The 25,888-nt window shown below is 43.1% G+C and overlaps 1 protein-coding gene across 2 annotated transcripts in view; it reads left to right on the top strand.

The window, feature by feature from the left end:
* Positions 1-25,888, top strand: part of LOC129853631 (oxysterol-binding protein 2-like) — an 84,569-nt gene that overhangs the window by 9,960 nt on the left and 48,721 nt on the right. For both annotated transcript variants that reach the window (XM_055919886.1, XM_055919887.1), the window contains exon 2: positions 2,288-2,496. In XM_055919886.1, the coding sequence (XP_055775861.1) occupies positions 2,288-2,496 (209 nt within the window). The remainder of the gene's footprint in view (positions 1-2,287; positions 2,497-25,888) is intronic.

The following is a 25,888-nucleotide window of genomic DNA, read 5'->3' as shown; positions in this document are numbered from 1 at the left end:
CTTTTAATCTCGGAACCCAGAACTAAATCCTACGTGTACGCTGGCCGGCTACTCATGGCTGGGGTAAACGTGAGAGACTAGCTTTACGTAGGCCAAAGTTGAACCAGTTGGAGCAGTGATGCTGAACTGATCCTGAGGCAGAGCTTAGAGACAGGAACTCTAAACTTTCCTCAGAGCCCAAAAGTGAGTTTTCGGTCATTTCAGGACAGAGACCCTGAATATGATAGTGTTCAGTTAAGGCCTGCCAATGTCTCTGGTGGTGTGTGTGTGTGTGTGTGTGTGTGTGTGTGTGTGTGTGTGTGTGTGTGTGTGTGTGTGTGTGTGTGTGTGTGTGTGTGTGTGTGTGTGTGTGTGTGTGTGTGTGTGTGTGTGTGTGTGTGTGTGTGTGTGTTTGTTGGTGCAATTGGCAGAATACTGCTGTGAGAGCTGGTTCTGGCAGTGGGGGCCAGGGGTCAATGAGGATGGATGTTGGGGACACATTTCGCTACACACACACACACACACACCACAGGGCGTGTGTTGTATTAATCCCTCAGAAGCTGCTTGAGCTTAGCTGTTCTCACCATTACAGGAGGTCAGTGATCTGACATATCACCAGGGAACTGCAACAGATACTAAGTAACTTATGTCTGGGACTTGGACAACGGTGTACAACCAGATAGCCTACACACAGCCCATCCCTTCCCTGTGGAAATGTCTGTTGTGCTCTGAGTGTGTTCACATTCAAATGCGCCTTATTCGGTTGCTGAGGATAAAGGCTGTGAGCTGTCACTGATCTGCTGCTCTGCTCAACAGCTTGTCTGCCCTCAGTGAGGGGTTAGACAAACACCCTGGTCCTACCACACGACCTAAGAAATACTAAGAAGACTGAATTATCCCAAGACAACTATTTGTTTGGTTAATCATATGACTCTTCTTCTGAGAATTTTAAAGATGTCATTCACCTCTGTCTGTTCTCTGATGATAGGCCAGCAGCTACAGTTTGCTCATACTAATGATGATTATTGTAAATGTGGAAATGAATTGGTCCAAGCAAGGCAATTCTCTTCCCGTTTCTCTCTCTCTTTCTCACTGTCGTCTCTCTCCCTTTTTCTCTCTCTCTCACCCACCCTTTTTTTTCTCTCTCTTTCTCTCTGTCCTTTGTCCTCAGTGTTATTCATTGTTTGGTTTTGTCCATTTATAGGGGCTTGGAGTCACACAATGGCCTCGTTATCCAACATTCTGTGGCCCAATCAAAGTGCAACACTAGTTCCTCTGCCCAGGACACACACAGTCACTCCCTTAGCACAGCCACCAGAACATGTCGAGTGATTGACGATACTGTTCTCTAGTTTGTGTATGTTTGAATGTGTACACATACACCGTGCTGGCTGTATGTGGAAATATGTGCAGTGTGCACATGCTGGGGACAGAAAACACTGTTACACAGAAGGATAAAATGGGCTAGAGACAGTAAGCCAAGGAAGGCTCTTGACTGTTTCATGCCTTTCAAAGCCACTATCTTTTAACTTCCCACTGCATGTGTTCCTATTTCTGTCTCTATCCCTCCGCCTCCTCCCTGCCCTGCTTGATAGCCTCTTCCCGCCTGTACCTGTACCTGAGCCTGTACCTGTACCTGAGCCTGGCCACATCGCCACATATCTAAATAATGAGGTGTTTTGTCATGTTTATCAAGCCACAAGTATGAAGCGACTGCATACAGGAAGGACATTTGCACTTCAGTGTCTAGTCAGACATACAGTAGGCTAGTGGTAGAGACAACGCATTAAGATTTCACTACTAATCAGCCTTTCTCTCTGTTTCTGTTTTTGTCCCCGTCTCTGTCCCTGTGTTTCCATATCTGTTTCTGTGATTTGTTCTGTGATTTGGTGTATCTGTGTCTCGTCTCTGTCTGTCCCTGTGTCTTTTCCTGGTCTCTGTCTGTCTCTGTGTCTTTGCCCCATCTCTCTCTGTCTCTGTGTCTTGGCCCCGTGTCTCTGTCTGTGTCTTGGCCCCGTCTCTCTCTGTCTCTGTGTCTTGGCCCCGTCTCTCTTTCTGTCTGTCTCTGTGTATTGGCCCTGTCTGTCTCTCTCTGTCTGTCTGCGTCTTGGCCCTGTCTCTGTCTCTGTCTGTCTGTCTGTGTCTTGGCCCCGTGTCTGTCTGTGTCTTGGCCCCGTCTCTCTCTCTGTCTGTCTCTGTGTCTTGGCCCCGTCTCTCTGTCTGTCTCTGTGTATTGGCCCCGTCTCTCTCTCTGTCTGTCTCTGTCTTGTCCCCGTCTCTCTCTGTCTGTCTGGGTGTCCCCCTGCAGGACTCAGGCAGAGATGGCCCATACATGTCGTGGCACTATCAACCTGGCCACAGCCCATATCGACACGGAGGATGCCTGTAACATTGTCCTGAGCAGCGGCGGTCGCACCTACCACCTGAAGGCCAGCACTGAGGTGGAGCGCCAGAGATGGGTCACAGCGTTGGAGCTGGCCAAGGCTAAAGCCATCCGCATGATGAACGACCAGTCTGGTAAGAAGACGTGTTGTTTAATAATGTTATGATGATTTAATATAAAGGGACTTCCCGCTGTGAGTCCTGTATTTGTATTTCATTATTTAGACCATCATTGTAGAAGAGAGTTTACTTTCAATTTGTTTAACTAGGCAAGTCAGTTAAGAACAAATTCTTATTTACAGTGACAGCCTACCTCGGCCAAACTCTCCCCTAACAACGTTGGGCCCATTGTGAGCTGCCCTAAGGGACTCCCGATCACAGCCGGTTGTGATACAGCCCGGGATCGAACCAGGGTCTGTAGTGACATATCTAACACTGCAATGCAGTGCCTTAGACCGCTTCGCCACCCGGGAGTCCTAAGAGGATAAATAAAGGTGAAGTAGATAGATTACTTTGCAAAGGAATGGGAGAAGGAGGTTATATCATTGTTTACAGAGAGCGGGCTTATGTATTGTGTGTCTTGTTGACAGGTATGTTAGTTTAGTTGAACAAATTCACAGTCGGTTAAAGGTATGTCACTCACTTTATGGTCCAACATGTTCAGAATGTCACTCTGCCCCGACAGACGGGCTATGCTCTGGTCTCCAGTGTCCACTGGTATTTGTGCCGGACGTTTTGGTCAACAATCTTACTAGAAAACTCTTTGGGGTCTCCATTGTGGCCACATGGGGGCAGTGTGGTCCTCTCTCTCAATAAGGAGGTTGGAACGTGGAAGACAGACTACTACTGTATGCTGCTACCGTTACCGTGAGAACCAGCCGCTCATTCAGTCTCTTGACAACAGAACTCTCTCCTTTCCAAAAGGACTCATTCTTGTTGCTTGTGATTGGTGTCTGTGGTCAAAAGGCTGTGGGAAAAGCCTGGGAGGGCCTTTCTTCACATTTAACCATGACTGGCAGTAGCCCAACCCCTGCCTGCTCTAGTCTAGTCTACTAACTACAGTGCACAGTGTCCCTAGAAAGACAGGCTATATATTCCCCTGACCTCCATTTTAAAGTCAGCTCTCTAATTTTAGAGTGATCGCGTGAAACGGGGAGAGAGGCAGGGAGGGAGAGAGAGAGAGAGAATGTGAATACAACTTATCACTTATCACTCACAATTAGACAGGCACAGGTTTGAAAAAGTTTTAACTGTGTGTTTTGTGTGTTTACAACATTAGGCTCTACCCTGTGTGTTTGTGTAGCCAGCCCTGAGTGTTTGTCTCTGAGTGTGTCTAGTGCATAGGTCCCCTCAGTCTCAGGTGTGGTAATGGAGCCGTCTCTGCTGTCTGTCTGTCTGTGTCTGTCTGTCTGTCTGTCTGTCTGTCTGTCTGTCTGTCTGTCTGTCTGAGGCTGAGCCCAGGGTGGGTGGTGAGTAGTAGACACCAACACAGCGCTCCCCTGTAGACTCATTAACCAGGCAGGAGAGGAGAGCCAGTGAAACTCGGCGCGCGACACACACTCTTAGAAAATAGGGATCCAAAAGGGTTCTTCGGCTGTCCCTAGGAGAACCCTTTTTGGTTCCAGGTAGAATCCTTTTTGGTTCCAGGTAGAATCCTTTTTGGTCCCAGGTAGAATACTTTTTGGTTCCAGGTAGAACCCTTTTTGGTTCCAGGTAGAACCCTTTTTGGTTCCAGGTAGAACCCTTTTGGGCTCCATGTAGAACCATCTGTAGAAAGAGTTCTACATGGAACCCTATAGGGTTCTACCTGCAACCAAAAAGGGTTATTCAGACGATTCTCCTATGGGAACAGCCAGAGAACCCTTTAAGGTTTTTCCTTAGAGTGCACAAACATACACACATAGATAGAGACCCACACACAGATATAAAATCAGTGGTCAGTTTATTAGGTACACCCGATTAGTACTGGGTCGGACCCCCCTTTGCCTCCAGAACAGCCTGAACTCTTCGGGGCATAGAAACGTTGGTATCAAGGGACCTAACGTGTGCCGGGAAGACATTCCTCATGCCATTACGCCACCACCACCAGCCTGTACCGTTGACACTAGGCAGGATGGAGTCATGCTTTTTACGTCAAATCCTGATTCTGTCATCAGCATAACGCAACAGGAACCCGGGATTCGTTGGACGAGGCAATGTTTATTCACTCCTCAATATTGTCCAGTGTTGGTGATTGTGTGCCCACTGGATCAGCTTCTTCTTGTTTTTAGCTGATAGCGGTGGATCCCGGTTTGGTCGCCTGCTGCAATAGCCCATCCGTGACCAGGACCGACAAGTTGTGCGTTCCGTGATGCCATTCTGCACACCACTGTTGTACTGCGCCATTATTTGCCTGTTTGTGGCCCGCCTGTTAGCTTCCATGATTCTTGCCATTCTCCTTCGACCTCTCATCAACGAGCTGTTTTCGCCCACAGGACTGCCACTGACCGGATGGTTTGTGTTTGTAGCACCATTCTCGGTAAACCCTAGACACTGTTCAAGTTCAGTCAGGAAGGCTGGTCTGATTGGCTTGTCACTTTTAAGTCATCTAGTAAACACATATAATTCACATCTCTTCCTATCTCACTCATCAGCATAGTATTTATATAGTAGTGTTTATAATAATAACTCATCAGTATAGTATTTATATAGTAGTGTCTATAATAATAACTCATCAGTATAGTATTTATATAGTAGTGTTTATAATAATAACTCGTCAGCATAGTATTTATAAAGTAGTGTTTATAATAATAACTCATCAGCATAGTATTTATATAGTAGTGTTTATAATAATAACTCATCAGTATAGTATTTATATAGTAGTGTTTATAATAATAACTCATCAGTATAGTATTTATATAGTAGTGTCTATAATAATAACTCATCAGCATAGTATTTATAAAGTAGTGTTTATAATAATAACTCATCAGTATAGTATTTATATAGTAGTGTTTATAATAATAACTCATCAGTATAGTATTTATATAGTAGTGTTTATAATAATAACTCCACAGCATAGTATTTATATAGTAGTGTTTATAATAACTCATCAGTATAGTATTTATATAGTAGTGTTTATAATAATAACTCATCAGTATAGTATTTATATAGTAGTGTTTATAATAATAACTCATCAGCATAGTATTTATATAGTAGTGTTTATAATAATAACTCATCAGCATAGTATTTATATAGTAGTGTTTATAATAATAACTCATCAGTATAGTATTTATATAGTAGTGTTTATAATAACTCATCAGCATAGTATTTATATAGTAGTGTTTATAATAATAACTCATAAGCATAGTATTTATATAGTAGTGTTTATAATAATAACTCATCAGCATTGTATTTATATAGTAGTGTTTATAATAATAACTCATCAGCATAGTATTTATATAGTAGTGTTTATAATAACTCATCAGTATAGTATTTATATAGTAGTGTTTATAATAATAACTCATCAGCATAGTATTTATATAGTAGTGTTTATAATAATAACTCATCAGCATAGTATTTATATAGTAGTGTTTATAATAATAACTCATCAGCATAGTATTTATATAGTAGTGTTTATAATAATAACTCATCAGCATAGTATTTATAAAGTAGTGTTTATAATAATAACTCATCAGTATAGTATTTATATAGTAGTGTCTATAATAATAACTCATCAGTATAGTATTTATATAGTAGTGTTTATAATAATAACTCATCAGCATAGTATTTATAAAGTAGTGTTTATAATAATAACTCATCAGCATAGTATTTATATAGTAGTGTTTATAATAATAACTCATCAGCATAGTATTTATATAGTAGTGTTTATAATAATAACTCATCAGCATAGTATTTATATAGTAGTGTCTATAATAATAACTCATCAGTATAGTATTTATATAGTAGTGTTTATTTATTTATTTATTTATTTATTTATTTATTTAACCTTTATTTAACCAGGTAGGCAAATTGAGAACACGTTCTCATTTACAATTGCGACCTGGCCAAGATAAAGCAAAGCAGTTCGACACATACAACAACACATAGTTACACATGGTGTAAAAACAAACATATAGTCAATAATACAGTGAAAAAAAAAAATAAGTCTATATACAATGTGAGCAAGTGAGGTGAGATAAGGGAGGTGAAGGCAAACAGATATATGTATAAATAAATAAAAATATAAAAGGCCATGGAGGCGAAGTGAGTACAACACAGCAAGTAAAATAAAAACTAAAAAAAAACACTGGAATGGTTGGTTTGCATTGGAAGAAAGTGCAAAGTAGAGACAGAAATAATGGGGTGCAAAGGAGCAAAATAAATTAATAAATAAATACAGTAGGTAAAGAGGTAGTTGTTTGAGCTAAATTGTAGATGGGTTATGTACAGGTGCAGTAATCTATGAGCTGCTCTGACAGCTGGTGCTTAAAGCTAGTGAGGGAGATAGGTGTTTCCAGTTTCAGAGATTTTTGTAGTTCGTTCCAGTCATTGGCAGCAGAGAACTGGAAGGAGAGGCGTCCAAAGGAAGAATTGGTTTTGGGGGTGACTAGAGAGATATACCTGCTGGAGCGCGTGCTACAGGTAGGTGCTGCTATGGTGACCAGCGAGCTGAGATAAGGGGGGACTTTACCTAGCAGGGTCTTGTAGATGACCTGGTGGGTTTGGCGACGAGTATGAAGCGAGGGCCAGCCAACGAGAGTGTACAGGTCGCAGTGGTGGGTAGTATATGGGGCTTTGGTGACAAAACGGATGGCACTGTGATAGACTGCATCCAATTTATTGAGTAGGGTTTTGGAGGCTATTTTGTAAATGACATCACCGAAGTCGAGGATTGGTAGGATGGTCAGTTTTACAAGGGTATGTTTGGCAGCATGAGTAAAGGATGCTTTGTTGCGGAATAGGAAGCCAATTCTAGATTTGACTTTGGATTGGAGATGTTTGATGTGGGTCTGGAAGGAGAGTTTACAGTCTAACCAGACACCTAGGTATTTGTAGTTGTCCACATATTCTAAGTCAGAGCCGTCCAAAGTAGTGATGTTGGACAGGCGGGCAGGAGCAGGCAGCGATCGGTTGAAGAGCATGCATTTGGTTTTACTTGTATTTAAGAGCAGTTGGAGGCCACGGAAGGAGAGTTGTATGGCATTGAAGCTCGCCTGGAGGGTTGTTAACACAGTGTCAAAAGAAGGGCCAGAAGTATACAGAATAGTGTCGTCTGCGTAGAGGTGGATCAGAGAATCACCAGCAGCAAGAGCGACATCATTGATGTAAACAGAGAAGAGAGTCGGTCCAAGAATTGAACCCTGTGGCACCCCCATAGAGACTGCCAGAGGCCCGGACAACAGACCCTCCGATTTGACACACTGAACTCTATCAGAGAAGTAGTTGGTGATCCAGGCGAGGCAATCATTAGAGAAACCAAGGCTGTCGAGTCTGCCAATGAGGATGTGGTGATTGACAGAGTCAAAAGCCTTGGCCAGGTCAATGAATACGGCTGCACAGTATTGTTTCCTATCGATGGCGGTTACGATATCGTTTATGACCTTGAGCGTGGCTGAGGTGCACCCATGACCAGCTCTGAAACCAGATTGCATAGCGGAGAAGGTGTGGTGTGATTCGAAATGGTCGGTAATCTGTTTGTTGACTTGGCTTTCGAAGACCTTAGAAAGGCAGGGTAGGATAGATGTAGGTCTGTAGCAGTTAGGGTCAAGGGTGTCCCCCCCTTTGAAGAGGGGGATAACCGCAGCTGCTTTCCAATCTTTGGGGATCTCAGACGACACGAAAGAGAGGTTGAAGAGGCTAGTAATAGGGGTGGCAACAATTTCAGCAGATAGTTTTAGAAAGAAAGGGTCCAGATTATCTAGCCCGGCTGATTTGTAAGGGTCCAGATTTTGCAGCTCATTAAGAACATCAGCTGACTGTATTTGGGAGAAAGAGAAATGGGGAAGGCTTGGGCGAGTAGCAGAGGGGAGGGCAGTGCTGTTGTCCGGGGTAGGGGTAGCCAGGTGGAAAGCATGGCCAGCCGTAGAAAAATGCTTATTGAAATTCTCAATTATAGTGGATTTGTCGGTGGTGACAGTGTTTCCTATCTTCAGAGCGGTTGGAAGCTGGGAGGAGGTGTTCTTATTCTCCATGGACTTTACGGTGTCCCAGAACTTTTTTGAATTTGTGTTGCAGGAAGCAAATTTCTGCTTGAAAAAGCTAGCCTTGGCTGTTCTAACTGCCTGTGTATATTGGTTTCTGGCTTCCCTGAAAAGTTGCATATCACGGGGGCTGTTCGATGCTAATGCAGAACGCCATAGGATGTTTTTCTGTTGGTTAAGGGCAGTCAGGTCAGGAGAGAACCAAGGGCTATATCTGTTCCTGGTTCTAAATTTCTTGAATGGGGCATGCTTATTCAAGATGGTGAGGAAGGCATTTTTAAAAAATGACCAGGCATCCTCTACTGACGGGATGAGATCAATATCCTTCCAGGATACCCCGGCCAGGTCGATTAGGAAGGCCTGCTCGCTGAAGTGTTTCAGGGAGCGTTTGACAGTGATGAGTGGAGGTCGTTTGACCGCTGACCCATTACGGATGCAGGCAATGAGGCAGTGATCGCTGAGATCTTGGTTGAAAACAGCAGAGGTGTATTTGGAGGGCAAGTTTGTTAGGATGATATCTATGAGGGTACCCGTGTTTACGGAATTGGGGTGGTACCTGGTAGGTTCATTGATAATTTGTGTGAGATTGAGGGCATCAAGCTTAGATTGTAGGGTGGCTGGGGTGTTGAGCATGTTCAAATTTAGGTCGCCTAGCAGCACGAGCTCTGAAGATAGATGGGGGGCAATCAGTTCACATATAGTGTCCAGAGCACAGCTGGGGGCAGAGGGTGGTCTATAGCAGGCGGCAACGGTGAGAGACTTGTTTTTAGAGAGGTGGATTTTTAAAAGTAGAAGTTCAAATTGTTTGGGAACAGACCTGGATAGTATAACAGAACTCTGGAGGCAGTCTTTGCAGTAGATTGCAACACCGCCCCCTTTGGCCGTTCTATCTTGTCTGAAAATATTGTAATTGGGGATAAAAATGTCTGAATTTTTGGTGGTCTTTCTAAGCCAGGATTCAGACACGGCTAAAACATCCGGGTTGGTAGAGTGTGCTAAAGCAGTGAACAAAACAAACTTAGGGAGGAGGCTTCTAATGTTAACATGCATGAAGCCAAGGCTATTACGGTTACAGAAGTCATCAAAAGAGAGCGCCTGGGGAATAGGAGTGGAGCCAGGTACTGCAGGGCCTGGATTCACCTCTACATCACCAGAGGAACAGAGGAGAAGTAGGATAAGGGTACGGCTAAAAGCTATGAGAATTGGTCGCCTAGAGCTACTAGAGCAGAGAGTAAAAGGAAGTTTCTGGGGGCGATAAAATAGTTTAAAGGAACAATGTACAGACAAAGGTATGGTAGGATGTGAATACAGTGAGAGAGTGAGAGAGATCTTGTCTCTAGAAACATCATTGAAACCAGGTGATGTCATCGCATATGTGGGTGGTGGAACTGAGAGGTTGGATATGGTATAGAGAGCAGGGCTAGAATCTCTACAGTGAAATAAGCCAATAAACACTAACCAGAACAGCAATGGACAAGGCATATTTACATTAAGGAGAGGCATGCTTAATTGAGTGATCAATAAGGGTCCAGTGAGTAGAGGTTGGTTGGGGTCGTGGCGATCCAGACAGCTGGCCGGGTATATGGCTATCGGTAGCAGCATAGGATGGAGGTCTGTTTGTAGATACCTCGTGCGTTTCCGTCGGTAGGTTCCGTGTAGTGGGGTTTTGTTCAGATAGCAGCCGATAAGACAGCTAACGATTAGCGGGCCTCAGATGAGCGTTCAGGTAACGTCGGGACGGAGGTGCCGGTTGGATAAATCCCTCGGGCAGATAACGTCGGCAGTCAGTCGTGAAGGCCCGGTGGGGTTCCGTATCTGCAGCAGCAACAAAAGAAACGGGTCCGGATGGTGATGGAACTCCTCAGCTGGCTAGCTCCAGCATGATTTGAGTTTGCTCCGGGGTCGACGTAAGCCAATAGTCACACGGTATGCAGCTAGCTAGCTGCGAAATCAAGGTGCAAGTGTCCAGAGCCTGCGGTTGGAATCCGGGGAAACTGAGAGAAAAAAAAAGGCCCGGAATGCTCCGGTCCGAGTCGCGTTGCACAAAAGTGCCGGTAGATTATCGAGCTAAAGGAATAGCTGATGACCGCAAAACGTGGGCAGCTGAAACACCAACGCTAGCCAGCAAACCGGCTAATTTCGGGGCAGCTACAGATTAGCTTCTGGCTAGCTATCGGAGTAGCTTCTGGTTAGCTTTCAGGCTAGCTTCTGAATTAGCCCCTGGCTATCTTCCACGATGGATTTTCAGATTGAGGTAAATAATACTTATTGTAATTGGTGAAGCGGGTTGCAGGAAAGCTTTTGCAGGAAAGCTTTTGTAGTTGAGTTCTTGGATAATAAAATAAATAAAAGATATGTGAAGAAAAGGTGTAAATATATATATATATAGGACACGACACGACAATACGGAAAAAGACGTCTGAACTGCTAAGCCACCTTATAATAATAACTCATCAGCATAGTATTTATAAAGTAGTGTTTATAATAATAACTCATCAGCATAGTATTTATATAGTAGTGTTTATAATAACTCATCAGCATAGTATTTATATAGTAGTGTCTATAATAATAACTCATCAGCATAGTATTTATATAGTAGTGTTTATAATAATAACTCATCAGCATAGTATTTATATAGTAGTGTTTATAATAATAACTCATCAGCATAGTATTTATATAGTAGTGTCTATAATAATAACTCATCAGTATAGTATTTATATAGTAGTGTTTATAATAATAACTCATCAGCATAGTATTTATAAAGTAGTGTTTATAATAATAACTCATCAGCATAGTATTTATATAGTAGTGTTTATAGTAATAACTCCACAGCATAGTATTTATATAGTAGTGTCTATAATAATAACTCCACAGCATAGTATTTATATAGTAGTGTTTATAATAATAACTCATCAGCATAGTATTTATATAGTAGTGTTTATAATAATAACTCATCAGCATAGTATTTATATAGTAGTGTTTATAATAATAACTCATCAGCATAGTATTTATATAGTAGTGTTTATAATAATAACTCATCAGTATAGTATTTATATAGTAGTGTTTATAATAATAACTCACCAGCATAGTATTTATAAAGTAGTGTTTATAATAATAACTCACCAGCAAAGTATTTATATAGTAGTGTTTATAGTAATAACTCATCAGTATAGTATTTATATAGTAGTGTTTATAATAATAACTCACCAGCATAGTATTTATATAGTAGTGTTTATAATAATAACTCATCAGTATAGTATTTATATAGTAGTGTTTATAATAATAACTCATCAGCATAGTATTTATATAGTAGTGTTTATAGTAATAACTCCACAGCATAGTATTTATATAGTAGTGTTTATAATAATAACTCATCAGCATAGTATTTATATAGTAGTGTTTATAATAATAACTCATCAGCATAGTATTTATATAGTAGTGTTTATAATAATAACTCACCAGCAAAGTATTTATATAGTAGTGTTTATAATAATAACTCAGCAGCATAGTATTTATATAGTAGTGTTTATAATAATAACTCACCAGCGTAGTATTTATATAGTAGTGTTTATAATAATAACTCATCAGCATAGTATTTATATAGTAGTGTTTATAATAATAACTCCACAGCATAGTATTTATAAAGTAGTGTTTATAATAATAATAATAACTCATCAGTATAGTATTTATATAGTAGTGTTTATAATAATAACTCATCAGCATAGTATTTATATAGTAGTGTTTATAATAATAACTCCACAGCATAGTATTTATATAGTAGTGTTTATAATAATAATAATAACTCATCAGTATAGTATTTATATAGTAGTGTTTATAATAATAACTCATCAGTATAGTATTTATATAGTAGTGTTTATAATAATAACTCACCAGCATAGTATTTATATAGTAGTGTTTATAATAATAACTCATCAGCATAGTATTTATATAGTAGTGTCTATAATAATAACTCATCAGCATAGTATTTATATAGTAGTGTCTATAATAATAACTCATCAGTATAGTATTTATATAGTAGTGTTTATAATAATAACTCATCAGCATAGTATTTATATAGTAGTGTTTATAATAATAACTCATCAGTATAGTATTTATATAGTAGTGTTTATAATAACTCATCAGTATAGTATTTATATAGTAGTGTCTATAATAACTCATCAGTATAGTATTTATATAGTAGTGTTTATAATAATAACTCATCAGTATAGTATTTATATAGTAGTGTTTATAATAATAACTCATCAGCATAGTATTTATAAAGTAGTGTTTATAATAATAACTCATCAGTATAGTATTTATATAGTAGTGTTTATAATAATAACTCATCAGCATAGTATTTATAAAGTAGTGTTTATAATAATAACTCATCAGCAAAGCCGGTATTTATAGGGTAATGTTTACGCATGGGCGGTATACCGTATACTGGGGTATTTTGAAATAGCCCCGGGATGGTTTTTCAATACCGTTGAAACTATTTATTTTAAGATTTTTTATTTTTACATTTTGATATTTATAGCTACTTTTTAAGTAAATACCTGCAGTCATCTTGTGAAATACGTTAGGAGATAAAGAAGATTGCCTTCTTCATTTCCCCTGTCACATAATGTTTCATTATGAAGATTACCTGTAGTCCCCAGTCACTTGGTGTTTGTTTACAAGCACACAACGTTGAGAGACCTGAGCCTTGAAAGTCACTCACTGTTGTGGAGCACGCGCCAGGCAATCTAGTTACAGTTTGGAATTCACAACTAAATGTTTGCCAGCTAGATATCTTATAACTATTAACTGTTTAAAATGTGCTAAATGCTCTGCAGTAGTGCATTGGTTTGCTAATTTAGTAGCTAGTTAGCTATCTAGCTAAATGGTTAGCTTCTTTCAAAATCAAGTTTAGCTTGGTTAACGCAGAGAATCCCCTCCTGGATCAACAGCCTTGCTCTCTAATATCGTTGTGTATGCAGCAAACTGAGTAGCATTTTTTAGCTACTTGTATAACTTTATGAGCTGGGATATCTATCATGCAAATACTTTAGGTCAGAGACTGTGTCAAATGTTCGCAATGCGCTCATTAGCATTTAGTTAGCATTCTCTATGGGATTTTACATGTACTTGTTAGCATGACTATCCTTCAGATTACAAAGGTTCAGTGGGGTTTGAAAATAGCGACCCTTGCGTTCAGTGCCGGTATTACTGAATATCCTGGTATGGCACAAGGTCGGTTTGGCAATCTGGATACCGCCCAAGCCTAGTAGTGTGTATAGTGTTACCTCAGCACCGCAGGTATCCATGGTAGTTGTTCTAATGTTACCTCATCAGCTTAGTAGGTATTTATATGGAAGTGTCATAATGTTACCTCATCAGCATAGCATCAAGTCTCTCCTCCTCCTGTACTATTAACAAGCATACGGAATGTCAATCACCTATTAACTTCAGCCTATGAGCATTGCACACTAAGGCAATTCCACCACGCTTGTTGATTAACCTATGGGCTCACTCGTGCAATAAACACTTCCCTTTCTTTCAACCAATGGGCATGAATCTAGGAGAGTATTTATATGTCAACTCAAACCTTGTGTCTCCTACTTGCTTTTTTGTAGCAACAGTCTTTCAACGACCTTCCACCTCCCCACCAACTGAAGGCCCGTCATTGGATCATCGTTCTCCCAGCGGGAGGGTTTCGATGCCAGCTGCCTAGCATAGGGCAACCTGTCATCAGCATCTGGTTCTGAGGAGCGTTCCTTGGAGACGAGGCCTACCCCAAACTATTCAATAATATTCCAGATTATATTCGGTCTCTGTTGTCATTCAGTTAAGTCTGTCGCTCTGCTTTGCTTTATCTCGGCCAGGTCGCAGTTGTAAATGAGAACTAGTTCTCAACTGGCCTACCTGGTTAAATAAAAGTACTTGATTGAAATATAGAGACACAGAGTCAATGGAGTTGGCTAGATTTATGTTGATCCACTCTACCCTGGGATAGATTGAGACAGAGGGAGGCGAGATGGGGGTGTGGATCAGTTTGTGTTGAGCTTTTATAATGTCCTTGAGACAGCCTTTCCTTTTAGAAGAGCAGTGTGCTAGACAGTTAGCCAGATGCCCACTCAGACTCAGGAAATTCATAGTGAACCAGTACTGAGGAGAGGGCCAGGGCCAGTAGGTGAAGGGTACTCTTCATAGCACTAAATGGGATATTGTAGCCTGTGTTGAGTATGATAGATGTTTATCTCCTCAGGGGGACTATGCAATAGAGCTGGGACGATAAACCGGAAATTATCCATACCGACTGATATCGATAACAAGCCTCAAGGAGGAATGTAAGGTTTAAAATCCTCCTAATATAGGCTATTGGAACAATAATAACCCCCCCCCCCTTACCTTTTTTAAATGTATTTTACCTTTATTTAACTAGGCAAGTCAGTTAAGAACAAATTCTTATTTTCAATGACAGCCTAGGAGCAGTGGGTTCAGGGGCAGAACAACAGATTTGTACCTTTTCAGCTCAGGGATTTGAACTTGCAACCTTTCAGTTACTAGTCCAACACTCTAACCACCAGGCTACCCTGCTGCCCCTTTAAATGAGCCATGAACACAACCAGTCATGTTTTCATCTGATTACCTTTGCACGTTCATTAAAAATAATTCCAGCACCTGAACAGTGCACTGTGCACCCTTCAACGTTCCTTCAGTTTGTAAGTGACTGAAACAAGCCCACCAGAGGAAGCATCCGAGCGAGCAAAACACTCCTCTGTCTTACATGCCATAGTCTTTTTGGCCAGACAGCATCAGATCCAGATCAACCTACAGTGTGTTAAACAAATAGGATTTCTCTTTCTTTCTCTGCCTCAATGCTGCAGCTTCATTTCAATTGTCACGTTTCCAATCATATCACAAGAAAGTGGAGTATGAGGGGGCCTTAAGCGCAGACATTATATAAAAACACATTACTAGTATAACATTTTTTATTTTATGCCCAACTCACGAGTCCACTTGATGATCTGAGGCCTAAGGCAATTGCCTCTTCTGCATAATGGTAAGTCCACTACTGGTAGTAATACTTATATAAAAAAGTAACTTGTGTGTGTGTGTGTGTGTGTGTGTGTGTGTGTGTGTGTGTGTGTGTGTGTGTGTGTGTGTGTGTGTGTAAGCGTGCAACGTGTTTGGATAGTTCTCTCCCCAGCTCCCATATGCCTCACTGCCTCTAGAATGATGAGTTAACACAAAGACCTGAGGGCCAGAGAGACACACACAACCATGGAGGAGTAAACATACTAAATCAGTGTGTGGGAATGAGTAACCGTGTAGGAATGAGTAACCGTGTGGGAATGAGTAACCGCGTGGGAATGAGTAACCGCGTGGGAATGAGTAACCGCGTGGGAATGAGTAACCGTGTGGGAATGAGTAACCGTGTGGGAATGAGTAACCGTGTGGGAATGAGTAACCATGTGTGATTTAGCGAGAGAGAGTTGTTTATCAACGGTAAATTCAAGACATGGCAGCTGAAAGTATTATGTCATTAGGTGCTCTAAGAACGTCATGTTGTGTGTTTAACTATACAGGGCAGGTATGTTTTCTTCCTTCACACACCACCTCTCTCTGTGTCCCAGTGGTGCTGTTTGTCAGATCCTCTCCATCTCCTGACAATCTCCTGAGGGGGAAGGAGCTAATGCTTAAACACACCACACAAACACACACAAAACACACCAACACACACACACACACACACACACACACACACACACACACACACACACACACACACACACACACACACACACACACACACACACACACACACACACACACACACACACACACACACACACACACGCAAACCACACACACACCTACCTCCAATACTGTGTGTGGATCCATATACCATTGAGCTGTGATCATGGACAGACTCACAGGACCACAGTAGCTCCTAACTGAAGTCAATTTAACTGAAGTCAATTCCTCTTTTCCACTTGATTAATCTGTAATTAGTGACAGAGCTGCTGCTCTTTCTTCATTAACAGAGTCATGTTTGCCGTGGTTGAACAGCACTAATCCTCTAGAGCACAGGTGTCAAACTCATTCCATGGAGGGCCGAGTGTCTGCGGGTTTTCGCTCCACCCTTGTACTTGATTGATGAATTAACATCACTAATTAGTTAGGAACTCCCCACACCTGGTTGTCTAGGGCTTTATTGAAAGGAAAGACCAAAAACCTGCAGACACAAGGCCCTCCGTGGAATGAGTTTGACACCCCTGCTCTAGAGGTACAACTGGCTGTTACGGCTAATAAATCTCTATGTTATGTAAGCAGCCAGCAGGGGACAGTGTTTCTCCTCATACAGCCCCAACTCAATGCATTTCTCACTTGGTTTGTTAACCAATATGAATTCAATGAGAAATACAGTAAAGAAAATATGTAGTAAAAAAATTATAAACCAGGTTAAATAAAACATGTATGAGAAATTGTGCAGTACAGCAGTGGGCAGTGAATCATGGTAAATGGAATATTGCTATGTTATAAACTGGGTGGTTCGAGCCCTGAATGCTGATTGGCTGACAGCCGTGGTATATCAGACCGTATACCACGGGTATGACAAAACATTTTATTTTTACTGCTCTAATTACGTTGGTAACCAGTTTATAATAGCAATAAGGCACCTCTGGGGTTTGTGGTATATGGCCAATATACCACGGCTAAGGTCTGTGTCCAGGCACTCTGCATTGCGTCGTGAATAAGAACAGCCCTTAGCCGTGGTATATTGGACATATACCACACCACCCTCAGGCCTTATTGATTAAATATATGGTATAACACTGTGTTAAATGGAAATTCCGAGCAGAGCTGTGACAGAGCAGCTCCTGGCCAGGTGCCTTCCTTCCTGTATCTTTCCATGTAGCTCCTTCAGTCCTCTCCTCACTGCTGGATTAGAGTTGCTGTATCAGACTAATGGAGGAGCTGCCGAGAGGAGACATTCGATTGGCCTGGTTTAGGTGGAGGGGAACAGGAACAGGAACAGTCAGGTGGCAGACACACAGAGGAGGCTCTCCCTCCATGGATGCCTCCCAAATGGCACCCTATTCCCTATAGTTCCCATATAGGTCTCTGGTAAAAATAGTATACTATATTGCAAATAGGGTGCCATTTGGATCGCACCCTCTCCCTCCATGTGTGCTCTGTCCAGCTCAATGTGGGAACAGAGTTATGTGCCTCTCAGTGGATCACAGTGAAGGCCATGGCCATGCATTGATCTGACTGGCTAAACGGAGATGCTCGGTACACTATGTCGATACGCTGTGTCAATCGATACTGGACACAAATCTTCTGTATGTGAATAGGCTGTGGTGCTGCTGCTGTTGTGTGTGATATGTTTTTGCATTTGGTGATGTGTGTGAGCATTTGTTTTTTGCAGTTGCCGGTGTGTGCGTGTGTGTGAGGGATGTAAGCTGGTGGAGTTAGTGAGTGATTGATGGCTGTATTGAAGCTGGTGGCTGAACTCAGCTTTATGGGATGACTTTGTCCCTACCTCCCATGGCTATCACTGTCCACACCGCTGTTTATCTACACCCCTTGTCTGTTAGAACGGTCCCATGAGATGGGAAGCATCCATCCATGCCACCCCCCCTTCACATACTCCCACAGTCCCACCATGTCTATGCTCACTCCCTCCCTCCCTCGCACCACAGTACAGTAGGCTACATCCTTCCCTCTTTCTCCCTTCTTGCTTTCATCTCCTCTCCCCCCACCCCACCCACTGAGGAGGCTGGGTGGGTGGGTAGAAGTGTATGGTAATTCTCTGTCCATGGTCCTGAAACTTAGAGCGTATCGAAGGGATCAGTATTGGGATTGATTAGGAAAGCCTGTTGGAACATGCCTCACTGGTTACCTCTGCTTTACCCCTCCCTCTCTCTCTTCCTCCCTTTCCCTCCTTTCTTCACTCCCTCCCCGGTCTCCTCTCCCCGACCGTCTCCCTGCTTTCTTTCCCCACATTCGCTCTTTCACCCTCCCTCCCTCCCTCCCTCCCTGTTTCTCTTGTTTGTGGTCTCTCTCTTTCTCTCTCTCTCCCACTCTCGTTCTTTCTCAGTAAGTGGTTTACTGGGAATCTCACTCCGAGGGGCTCAGTCCTGAATGGAATCACCTTCTTATGCCTTTTCCAACTCATGCTCCGTACGTCTTCCCAATTATCCCATTCCTAAATAATTCCTTTCTCCCACGTGGACTGGACTGGACAGAGAAAAAGGCAAGAGCCAGAATTCAAGCACATTTAAACCTGTGAGTAAGTATAGCTTTCTCTCCATTCAACTCATGCTCAGAGGGATAAAGGCTTGAGGAATAGTTGGGGTTAGTTATTCATTTGTGTGAGAGTGCTGAGTACTGCTGCTATTCAACTGTCTCAACATGCACAGGCTTCATTCATATACTAAACGGATGAACCTGAGTTCTGCTACCAGATGTTTTTGTTAAGATGTTGAAATGCCAGAAAGATTAGTTGCTGTACCTGCGCCAAAACTCCAGTAGTTTTCCTTATAAATCAAATCAAAGTTTATTCGTCACATACACAGTTTACAGTGTACAGTGTATTTACACAGTATTGTGATATTAACATATTGTGAGGTCCCTGGCAATTCCCAGCCCTAGTACCAGCTAGCATGTTTGTCTACTTGGAAGCTGTGGGAACGTATGTTTTTGGTATCCCATTGGTTCTGGGAACAAAGCCATACGTTTCCTGACCGGTAAATCTGAATGTTTCTTTAACATTCTGAGAACAGAACTGAAAATGTTTTACCTGTATGGGAACGTACATTTTTAGGTTGCAGGAAGATTGTGAGAACGTTTTACAATAGTTCCCTGAAAGTTTTATTAACATTCTGCAAACATGTTTCAATAAGACATCTAATATCACTGCTAGCTTAGTTGAACTGTTTTGAACTCCAAGCACAGATAGGACACTTGCTTTGGCATTAATCATGCAAACACGTTATAGCACAGCGTCGGTTAGGTCCAAACCTATGATCTTCTGTTCTCTTTCCATGGAATTAGTCCACTGCGCCACCAGGTTGGAGCTAGCATGCCATGTTTTTTTTACGCATACAAAGCTGTTCATTTTAGTCCATTTAAACAGACCCCATTTCAAAGGAAACAAGCACTCATTAAGATCAGGTGTGGCCAATTAGTGGGAACGGCAAACACACCTGAACACACTTAACAATCGGATAGAGTTTTGTTGACGCTGAGAATGGAATGTTTATGTATTTAAATAACATTCTTAGAACGTTCTTTGAACGTTAATAATCTTTTCTTGTGGTTCTTATGAGAAGTTTTCTTAATGATCTGAGAACATGACTTTAAATAGAACCATGAGGAAACCTGCAGAAAATGTTATGCTGAAGTGCTGAAGTTCCCTCAGAAAAATGTTGTTTCTTAACGTTCTCTGAACATTCTGAGAACATGAATTTAAATAGAACCATGAGGAAACCTGTAGGAAATGTTATGCTGAAGTGCTAAAATTCCCACCTAAGAAACATATGGTTCTCAGAACGTTATGTGCTATCTGGGTATCCTGCACCATTCCCAGAATGTTGTGGGAAGGTTGTATGCAAAATAACCATAGGACAACCACGCTCTCACCAAGCTCTAAGAAACATATGGTTCTCAGAACGTTATGTGCTAGCTAGCTTGTGTGTGTATGTAAATGAGAGAAGAACAATTAACATACATTTGATAAATATCTGTGTTTGTTTGTTGTGTGTATTGTGCTCCATTTTGTAGCTCAGTGCTTTATTTCAGCTTGTTTCATAAGTGTGTGTGTATCAGTATGATTATGTTGTGTCTAGTCCATTTAGTTTTAGGTTTGTAGGCTTGGGCAGAGACACACACAGGCATGGGTGTGGATCCATGCTTGGAGACGTGGGTGTTTTGTATGCTGGAATAGTGGCCTCTCTGTTTTAACTGATCTCTTGGGACAACTGCATGCCTCGCCACCACACCTCACCCCCCCTCTTTCTCTCCGTCTTTTCCTGTTCTCAGTTGTCTCTGTGCTGTAGGGAGGGTGTCTGTCTGTGAGTTTGAAGCTGTGCTGTCACATACTGAGTCTGACCTTTCTGAACCAACACATTCCCCAGATGAAAGCACAGAACTCCCTGACCCACTGCACTGACATGCCAACCTCTCTCTCTCTCTCTCTCTCTCTCTCTCTCCCATCCCTCTCTATCACCTCCTCCCTGACCTCTCTCTCTCCCATCTCTTTCTCCATCACCTCCTCCCCTGACCTCTCTCTCCATTTCTCTCTCCTCCCTCGCTTCCCTCTTTCTCTCCTAACCCCTCCATCCAACCCTCCCCTCTTTCCAGTCTATCGACACTTCCATCTTTCTCTCACCCTCTGCTCTTTCTCCCACTTGCATTCTTTCAAATACAGTACGTCTCTTTTCCTCTTCTGCTCAATATCTCTGTTTTTCACCTCTCTCTCTCTCTCTCTCTCTCTCTCTCTCTCTCTCTCTCTCTCTCTCTCTCTCTCTCTCTCCTCTCTCTCTCTCTCTCTCTCTCTCTCTCTCTCTCTCTCTCTCTCTCTCTCTCTCTCTCTCTCTCTCTCTCTCTCTCTCTCTCTCTCTCTCTCTCTCTCTCTCTCTCTCTCATCACATTCAGAGGTGACACAGGGCAGACAGTGTCCCAGATATTTAGCACCAGTGGTTTGAATGGTCTTTAAATATGCCCCATCGGGGGAAAGAGCTGCCTGGACTGGACAATGATGGCATTCCAGTCCATCCCTTATCACGTAGGTACAGGGCTGGAGCCATACTCATAAATACAAGAGCCACTGTACGGCTGTCTCTGTTCCTGTTCCATTTTACACGGATGTGCATTAGAGAGAGCGGGGGGGGGGGGGGGGGGGGGGGGGGGGGGGGGTGTTATCTAAGCATTGTGCGTTCTGTGCTGTGTATCAGTCTTACTGAATAAGACAACCACAACCAGTCTATGGTTTAATGGCTCCGGTAACTATGTTAATCACTGCACAAACTGCCAGGGAACAATGTGTGTGCTTTGTTCAGGCACAGTAACGTTACAGCATTCAGTACACTGGTGATATTGTGTGGGGCTTTTCTGTACTGGGATTAGTGTCTTCTGTATGGATTGAGGGTGTCCAATGAGGATCTGTATGCTGCTGCATGAAAGACAAATCCATTGGGATGCAGAATGAGCGTTTTGTGACCCAGCCAAAACACACACATACACACACACACACACACACACACACACACACACACACACACACACACACACACACACACACACACACACACACACACACACACACACACACACACACACACACACACACACACACTTATTCACATTGGAGAAGAGGATTCTCAGTTTCTGGTGGGAACAAAGAGGGAAGAAGTGTTTTTTGTTTCTCTTAAAACAGTTAAACTTCTGAACTCCTTAAACTTTGGTTGATGACAGACAGCTGTTGTTTTGGGGTATTCTGATTTGCTCTGGTTTCCTTCCTAATTGGGTTGTTGTCCCGTGGTTTATCTAGATCAGTTGTCATCTGCAGCTGATTACCCCCCTCCCCTCAGAAGCCTAGGAGCATGTGTTACACACTGGAACTGTGCATGCTTTAATCAGTGCAGATCACTGTGGCAGGTCCCTGCCACGCTCAAATGGATGATGAGAAGGGAGTGCGGCTGATAGGGAAAAAGGTCGGTGTGTGTACTTGCGTGTATATAATGTTCATGTGAAAATTATATAGTCTCGTTTGCCTCGTTTGTTAAGTGCGGTTATGTGAAATTGCCTAGAGTTTAACAGCTTTTCTTTATAAAATAACACATTTTGAGTGCTGTGCTGCAGATCTGAGTGAGTTTACCGGTCCAGTTCACATTTATTCCCCTTGACTTTTCATCCTGTCATCTACTACAGTCCCCCCTGCCCGGTCCCTCATTAGCATGGCAGGCCAGTGGCAGGGCTTGGAGCAGGCAGCTTACCCTGACCCACCTGGCAGCCATCCTGGCATCAGTTGGCCCCTCTGACAGGGGGACGGGACAGGGAGGCAGGGGGACGGAGGCGGGGGACAGGGGGCAGGGGTGGGAGTCTGTATGGGTTCCCAAAGCGCCTCTCCTTTGTCTCCGTGGCTGGGGGCTCTGACTGTCTGTCTATCTCTGTGATTTAAGACACATCATAATGTTTCAGGTCCCTGATGTTGAAGTCTGTCTTGAATCTTTGTCTTGTGTATTCTCATGTTCAGTAAGATCAGACAGTTGCCTATCCTGCCAGTTAGTTATTTGCTTTAAGTTACTCAGTGATTCTCTGTTTGGCTGGCTGGCGATCAGCTATGCCAGTTGGGTGTTGTGCCAAGGCTGGCATTCTGGGGCTGGAGGCCATGGAGGGGTTTGATACTGATGGGAACAGCACCTTTAAATGGTACCCTGTTTCCAAATAGTGCGCTACTTTTGACCAGGGCCCATTGGCTTTGGACAAAAGTTGTGCACTATGTAGGGAATAGGGTGCCATTAGGACACAACTGAAAGCAGCTTCATAAGGTCTGCTTTCCTTCCCCCTCACCAGAAGAGGGCAAACCTGGCACCAGGCTGACAGTGTAGACAAGGACCTGTTCTGTCCTTCTTTCTGTCACCTCTCCTCGCTTTCCCATAGTCCTTTCTGTTAACTGTCCTACTTCCTGTAGTCATTGTAGTACATTTTTTTCTCAGTATGCTGTGTGTGCTTGTGTGTTTCTCAGTATGCTGTGTGGGCTTGTGTGTTTCTCAGTATGCTGTGTGGGCTTGTGTGTTTCTCAGTGTGCTTGTGTGTTTCTCAGTATGCTGTGTGTGCTTGTGTGTTTCTCAGTGTGCTGTGTGTGCTTGTGTGTTTCTCAGTATGCTGCGTGGGCTTGTGTGTTTCTCAGTATGCTGTGTGTGCTTGTGTGTTTCTCAGTATGCTGTGTGTGCTTGTGTGTTTCTCAGTGTGCTGTGTGTGCTTGTGTGTTTCTCAGTATGCTGCGTGGGCTTGTGTGTTTCTCAGTATGCTGTGTGTGCTTGTGTGTTTCTCAGTGGGCTTGTGTGTTTCTCAGTATGCTGCGTGGGCTTGTGTGTTTCTCAGTGTGCTGCGTGGGCTTGTGTGTTTCTCAGTGGGCTTGTGTATTTCTCAGTGGGCTTGTGTGTTTCTCAGTGGGCTTGTGTGTTTCTCAGTGGGCTTGTGTGTTTCTCAGTATGCTGCGTGGGCTTGTGTGTTTCTCAGTGTGCTGTGTGTGCTTGTGTGTTTCTCAGTATGCTGCGTGGGCTTGTGTGTTTCTCAGTGTGCTGTGTGTGCTTGTGTGTTTCTCAGTATGCTGCGTGGGCTTGTGTGTTTCTCAGTATGCTGTGTGTGCTTGTGTGTTTCTCAGTATGCTGTGTGTGCTTGTGTGTTTCTCAGTGTGCTGTGTGTTTCTCAGTATGCTGCGTGGGCTTGTGTGTTTCTCAGTATGCTGCGTGGGCTTGTGTGTTTCTCAGTATGCTGTGTGTTTCTCAGTATGCTGTGTGGGCTTGTGTGTTTCTCAGTATGCTGCGTGGGCTTGTGTGTTTCTCAGTGTGCTTGTGTGTTTCTCAGTATGCTGCGTGGGCTTGTGTGTTTCTCAGTGTGCTGTGTGTTTCTCAGTATGCTGTGTGGGCTTGTGTGTTTCTCAGTATGCTGCGTGGGCTTGTGTGTTTCTCAGTGGGCTTGTGTGTTTCTCAGTATGCTGCGTGGGCTTGTGTGTTTCTCAGTATGCTGCGTGGGCTTGTGTGTTTCTCAGTGTGCTGTGTGGGCTTGTGTGTTTCTCAGTATGCTGTGTGGGATTGTGTGTTTCTCAGTGTGCTGTGTGTGCTTGTGTGTTTCTCAGTATGCTGCGTGGGCTTGTGTGTTTCTCAGTATGCTGCGTGGGCTTGTGTGTTTCTCAGTGTGCTTGTGTGTTTCTCAGTATGCTGTGTGTGCTTGTGTGTTTCTCAGTATGCTGTGTGTGCTTGTGTGTTTCTCAGTGTGCTGTGTGTGCTTGTGTGTTTCTCAGTGTGCTGTGTGGGCTTGTGTGTTTCTCAGTGTGCTTGTGTGTTTCTCAGTATGCTGCGTGGGCTAGTGTGTTTCTCAGTGTGCTGTGTGTGCTTGTGTGTTTCTCAGTGTGCTTGTGTGTTTCTCAGTATGCTGTGTGGGATTGTGTGTTTCTCAGTGTGCTTGTGTGTTTCTCAGTGTGCTGCGTGGGCTTGTGTGTTTCTCAGTGTGCTTGTGTGTTTCTCAGTATGCTGCGTGGGCTTGTGTGTTTCTCAGTATGCTGTGTGTGCTTGTGTGTTTCTCAGTATGCTGTGTGTGCTTGTGTGTTTCTCAGTGTGCTTGTGTGTTTCTCAGTATGCTGCGTGGGCTTGTGTGTTTCTCAGTGTGCTTGTGTGTTTCTCAGTGTGCTGTGTGTGCTTGTGTGTTTCTCAGTATGCTGCGTGGGCTTGTGTGTTTCTCAGTATGCTGTGTGTGCTTGTGTGTTTCTCAGTATGCTGTGTGTGCTTGTGTGTTTCTCAGTGTGCTTGTGTGTTTCTCAGTGTGCTGTGTGTGCTTGTGTGTTTCTCAGTATGCTGCGTGGGCTTGTGTGTTTCTCAGTATGCTGTGTGTGCTTGTGTGTTTCTCAGTATGCTGTGTGTGCTTGTGTGTTTCTCAGTGTGCTTGTGTGTTTCTCAGTGTGCTGCGTGGGCTTGTGTGTTTCTCAGTATGCTGTGTGTGCTTGTGTGTTTCTCAGTATGCTGTGTGTGCTTGTGTGTTTCTCAGTATGCTGCGTGGGCTTGTGTGTTTCTCAGTGTGCTTGTGTGTTTCTCAGTATGCTGTGTGTGCTTGTGTGTTTCTCAGTGTGCTGTGTGTGCTTGTGTGTTTCTCAGTGTGCTGTGTGGGCTTGTGTGTTTCTCAGTGTGCTTGTGTGTTTCTCAGTATGCTGCGTGGGCTAGTGTGTTTCTCAGTGTGCTGTGTGTGCTTGTGTGTTTCTCAGTGTGCTGTGTGGGCTTGTGTGTTTCTCAGTGTGCTGTGTGGGCTTGTGTGTTTCTCAGTGTGCTGTGTGCAGTGTGCTGTGTGTGCTTGTGTGTTTCTCAGTGTGCTGTGTGGGCTTGTGTGTTTCTCAGTGTGCTTGTGTGTTTCTCAGTGTGCTGCGTGGGCTAGTGTGTTTCTCAGTATGCTGCGTGGGCTAGTGTGTTTCTCAGTGTGCTGTGTGTGCTTGTGTGTTTCTCAGTGTGCTGTGTGGGCTTGTGTGTTTCTCAGTGTGCTGTGTGGGCTTGTGTGTTTCTCAGTGTGCTGTGTGCAGTGTGCTGTGTGTGCTTGTGTGTTTCTCAGTGTGCTGTGTGGGCTTGTGTGTTTCTCAGTGTGCT

The sequence above is a fragment of the Salvelinus fontinalis genome, chromosome 4 (assembly GCF_029448725.1).
Source record: "Salvelinus fontinalis isolate EN_2023a chromosome 4, ASM2944872v1, whole genome shotgun sequence".
NCBI classification, from domain to species: Eukaryota; Metazoa; Chordata; class Actinopteri; order Salmoniformes; family Salmonidae; genus Salvelinus; species Salvelinus fontinalis.
This window is presented reverse-complemented; position numbering and strand designations above follow the sequence as displayed.